The 4,697-nt window shown below is 57.7% G+C and overlaps 2 protein-coding genes across 2 annotated transcripts; both read left to right on the forward strand.

Moving 5' to 3' along the window:
• Positions 1 to 22: 22 nt before the first annotated feature.
• Positions 23 to 589, forward strand: ACA1_253840 (uncharacterized protein; the record flags this gene model as incomplete). The annotated part of the gene is made up of 1 exon (XM_004367576.1): positions 23 to 589. One exon carries the CDS (start codon positions 23 to 25, stop codon positions 587 to 589), a length of 567 nt encoding a protein of 188 aa, XP_004367633.1.
• A 746-nt stretch (positions 590 to 1,335) lies between these two features.
• ACA1_253850 (uncharacterized protein) lies at positions 1,336 to 4,601 on the forward strand (the record flags this gene model as incomplete). Its single annotated transcript, XM_004367577.1, has 12 exons — positions 1,336 to 2,028; positions 2,107 to 2,173; positions 2,280 to 2,416; positions 2,467 to 2,708; positions 2,788 to 3,049; positions 3,136 to 3,390; positions 3,449 to 3,597; positions 3,678 to 3,729; positions 3,852 to 3,938; positions 4,034 to 4,112; positions 4,204 to 4,330; positions 4,418 to 4,601. 12 exons carry the CDS (start codon positions 1,336 to 1,338, stop codon positions 4,599 to 4,601), a joined length of 2,334 nt encoding a protein of 777 aa, XP_004367634.1.
• Positions 4,602 to 4,697: the final 96 nt, after the last annotated feature.

The following is a 4,697-nucleotide window of genomic DNA, read 5'->3' on the forward strand; positions in this document are numbered from 1 at the left end:
GATGACGAAGACAACGGCGACGATGACGTCGTACGAGTCGGACGACGCGTCGAGCACCGGCGCCAACGGCAACGAGGAGGTCGAGTTCAACTTCGACCTGCCGCAGTTCGAGATCACGCCCGGCGAGGAGTCGCCCGGCACGTCGTTCTCGTACGAGGCCGGCCACTCCATTTCCGGCCACGAGCAGAACATGCGCCTCCAGCAGCAGCTCCAGCAGTCTCGTCCGGTGTCGACGCAGGCCCAGGCCCAGTTCGCGATCCCGCAGCCGCCTCAGCAGCATCAGCAGCACCAGCAGAGCATGGGCTACTTCGAGCCGTCGGCCTTCTACGACTTCGTGTCGCCCGACCTCGAGATGCCGCTCTCGGCCATCAACCAGGTCAACCTCGCCGAGGACTTTGGCTGGAGCGTGCCCTCCATGCCCTCGGCCGTCGTCGTCGACAACTGCGCGTCGGCCTACCACCACCAGCAGCAGGCCCACTACTACCAGCAACAGCAACAGCAGCCGGTCCACTCCTATCTTCTGGCCGACCAGCTGCCCGCCACCCAGTGCTCCGATCTCGCCGAGTGGGTGGCGCACTACTGCAACTAAGCGGCGCAGCTCCTCATCTCTCTCTCTCCTCCCCCCCACTACCGCGACAACGTTATATTGTAGATTACTATGTACTCGTTACTTCTCTCCTCTCTCTCTTCTATCTTAATTATCTCTGCCGGCGACGAAGGGCAACTCTGCTCTCGGCGTCGATAGTTCGACGCGCGAGAAGGAGAAGCTCTTCGGCTCGGCAATCAAACGAATACGACAGTGCCGTCTATTCGCTCTCAAACAACTGCGGATTGCAATAAATCAGCTATCCTGCACCCACACTTCTTCGTCCCCTCTTCTTCTTCAGCTCGTCGCAACCCAAGGAGTTCAGGACTTGCAGCGCGCCACCCGTTGCTTATCCGGGCCGAACGTCCATCTGCCACGCGCTACGGCACCCCTTCACTCACCAACCTCTGCCTTCTCCGCTTTCTCTTCCTCCCGCACCTCCGTTCTTTCCTTCGCTTTCTCTCATTGCTGGCATTCCTTTGTCGACAAACTTATCGGAGGTTTTGAGACTGCTGCGAAAAGTGCGTGAGATGCAAAACTCCCAGCTTATCGTTTGGCGAGATTGACGCCACAAGTTGGTGATTTGTAACTTGAGGCAGGATCAAGGACAGGCCGGCGAAGGAGGAAGGGGTGAGACAGCCTCTCATGCTGCGGTTGGGATGTATGCACGAAGAAGATCCTTAGATTCTTCGCTACCCACAGTGAAGCCCACATCGCCCTCATCTCCGACTTCGCACTCGCGGGGCGCCATGCTATTTCAGCGTCTCGTGCAACTCTGGACCCTCTACGTATGGCCCTACCTGCGAATCGCGTTCGGTGGAGACAAACGCAGCGCCGCTCTGTTTCGCGTAGCGCTTGCGATTACCGTGCTGGGCGATGTTGTCGATCGCGCCAACGATCTCGAAGCACACTACACCGATGCTGGCGTTCTTCCTCGAGGGCTCGTGTTGGAGAAATTCACCAACGCTACGTGGCTCTCCCTGCACATGTGGGGAGGCAGCTGGTGGGCGATGGCGATTATGTTTGCCATCCATCTCATGGCGGCAACGGCGATGCTGGTCGGGTGGCACTCGCGCAAGGCCGCCTTCTCGGTGTGGCTCCTGACCACCTCGCTTCAATCTCGCAACATCCTTGTTCTCCACTCGGGTGATGTGCTTCTTCGCCTGAGCCTCTTCTGGGCTCTCTTCCTTCCCCTTGGTGACGTGTTCTCCCTCGATGCTGCCTTCAAGAAGCGACATGGTACATCCAGAGCCTACACCTCCTCATCTTCGCCGATCCGTTCCATTTTCGCCTCGCTACTCGGCAGCGCCGCTGCTTCTGAGTCGCCGTCGTTCGAGATGGAGCGGAAGGAGGCGCACGATCGAACGTTCACCACGCTCGTCGGGTCGCCACAGCCCTCACCCAGCGATCGGTACTCGTTCATCAACGCGGGCACCCTCGCAGTCCTCATGCAGGCACGCATCCCTCTTCTATTTATTGCACAATAAAAGAAATGCAATAACCTTGCTGGTGTGGTGCAGGTGGGGCTGATGTACTTCACGTCAGTCTACCACAAGACTAGCGATCAGTGGTCAGTGACGGGCACGGGTATGCACTTCTTCTTCTTCTTGTTTGAGCTTACGCGTGGAGGCTCACGTCATCGTCGCCAGCATCGTCGTCGTGATCCTGACGCTCTTTTCTGTTGCAACCGCAGCGACCTACTTTGCGCTGCAGCTGGACTACTTCCGAATGCCCATGGCCGACTTGATGCTCGCCACTCTCCACCCGCACCTCTTGCCCTACTTCACCTTCGCCGTCTACTACTGGTTCATCACTCTCAAGTCCCTCTCTGTATCGTTGGTCGTGCCGTGCGTGTGTGCCGTGTGTCCGTGTGCTGTCAGTGTCTGATCGCGCGCACTGCCAGGGAGTGGCTGGGGTCCTTCTGCATGGTGTTCCCCTACAAGACGGGATTCATGCGCTTCTTCGGCGTCGTGGGCTACATGTTCATGCACCTGGGCTTCGGCCTGTGTATGCGGCTGGCCACCTTCTTCTGGGCCGCCGAGGCCGCCCTCTGCGTGCTCCTCCCCGCTTGGTTCTGGGACGAGTTTCTCTTCAAATATGTCCTGCCCAAGACGCCCGAACGGTATGGATCTCGCGTGTGCGTGTGCGGTGGTGCGTGTGCGTGCGCTCTGTGCCTCACGCGAGTATCTCCGTATCTCCAGGACACAGTTTGAGCTGTTTTACACGAAGAGATCGCTCTTCCGGTTTCACGAGCGTTTCGCCAAGGTGGTGGGCACCTTCTGCTTGTTTCCTGAGACCGAGGTCAAGCCGCTCGATGAGCTCCGCATCGACGATGACGCCACCGACAGCTATCAGGACGAAGAGGAGAGGGGTCATAATCGCTCACAACATAGCGGTGCCAGTGCACGTTCGTTTGCCGACCTGGTCGATGCCTCGCTGGTTGCCGTCGATCACCAGGGCCACGTACGTCGCTGTCACTCGTACCATCCCGACACGAACGCCCTAATGCTTTTCTTTTTCTGGGTTTTTGCTGTGTTTGTGCCGAGCAGGTGCATCAGGACTTCAGGGCTGTGGTGAGCCTGTGCTACGCATCGCCCGTGTTGTGGCCGCTCGGCTGGCTGCTCACGCGCCTCACCAACTCGAACACCCTCTCCCGCCACTTTGTGCGCTTCGGCTTCTGCCTCAACGTCGTCGTCGAGGCCTCCCTCCACTTTGTGCTCGGCCCGCGTCTCCATGCACTCCGCCACGACATCAAGCTGAAGCGCGCCAGCGACCGCCAAGACTCTGCCGATACCGGCGCGAACGTATTCCTCCCCACACTTTTTCGTTTTCGTTATCGTTTGCACTCACGCCGGGGCGCAGCAGTGGGGCGGCGGCAAGCGCAACTCGTCCTTCCACCACAAGAAAAACCATCAGCGATTCAGCATCAGGCACCTGTTCACGCTCAGGACCATGAACTGTCTGCTGCGGAATCTATTCTGTCTCTGGCTGGTCTACTTCGTATTCGGCTGGTGCGTACTACTACACCATCACCCTCTCTCGTTGGTTGCGCCGCCGCCGCTCACACTGTTTCCCTCTCCGTCAAAAACAGGAACATGAACAACATCGGCGTCTCTCGCTGGGTCCCGAAGCAAGGCATCAGGGTTCGACCTTCTCCACCTCTTCCCCCAACCGCTCAGCGGCGAAATGTACAGACGTGCGCGTTTGATGAGCCCAGACTGACTGATGCGGCTCCGTGGCGCGTGCCCGGGCTGCGCTCGTTCAGTGGGTGGCCTATACGTTGCACATCGATCAGGCGTGGAACATGTTCTCACCGCACCCGCCCGACGCATCCTGGTGGTACATTATCGAGGTATGCGTTGCTACACACTCTTGGATTCTCCCCCCGGGGCCGCACACCACTTACTAACATCGCGTGCACGACGTTTTGTTGGTGTGTGTGTTCAGGGCACGCTGGTGAATGAGGATATCGTGGAAATGCACAGAGACCGGGGAATGTTCGAATGGAAGGGCGTTCCACTCAATGGTACGCGAGTCGTGTGTCATGTTGTGTCGCGTAGCATAAGTATTAGCGAGTTCTTTAGATTTTTATTTTTGATATTTGCGCGCTTGTGTAGATTGGTCGCCGCCAGCGTCGGTGCCGGACACCATAGGCAATCATCGATGGTTTAAATTCTACGAGCAGGTCAACAACAACCATGCGAACGCCGCCATCCGACTCCACTGGGGTCGTTACATCTGCCGGTACCTCTCCTTCTGCTATCATGCTGTGCGTGTCGCGTGTCGCGCGTGTCATGTGCGGTCGTTGAACATTCTTCGGCGCACCACCAGGGAGTGGAACAAGCGGCACGGCTACTACGAAAGAGTGTACGAGTTCAAGATCTGGTGGCTCAGCAGGCGCGTGTTCCTCGACGGCTCGCGCAAGGACCAGCCCAAGCAGCAGCTGTGGCACCACGTCTGCTACGACACCAAGCCCACCCTGCCCGCCCACTACAAGAAGCCAGCACCCCAGTAGTACCCTACCCTCTACATTTCTTGATCATTTTATTTACCTGTATTATATCAATATAAGCATTAACAATTGAATTTTAAATGGAATCAAAATTGAAAT

Source organism: Acanthamoeba castellanii (genome assembly GCF_000313135.1).
Source record: "Acanthamoeba castellanii str. Neff unplaced genomic scaffold scf7180000084768, whole genome shotgun sequence".
NCBI classification, from domain to species: Eukaryota; Discosea; order Longamoebia; family Acanthamoebidae; genus Acanthamoeba; species Acanthamoeba castellanii.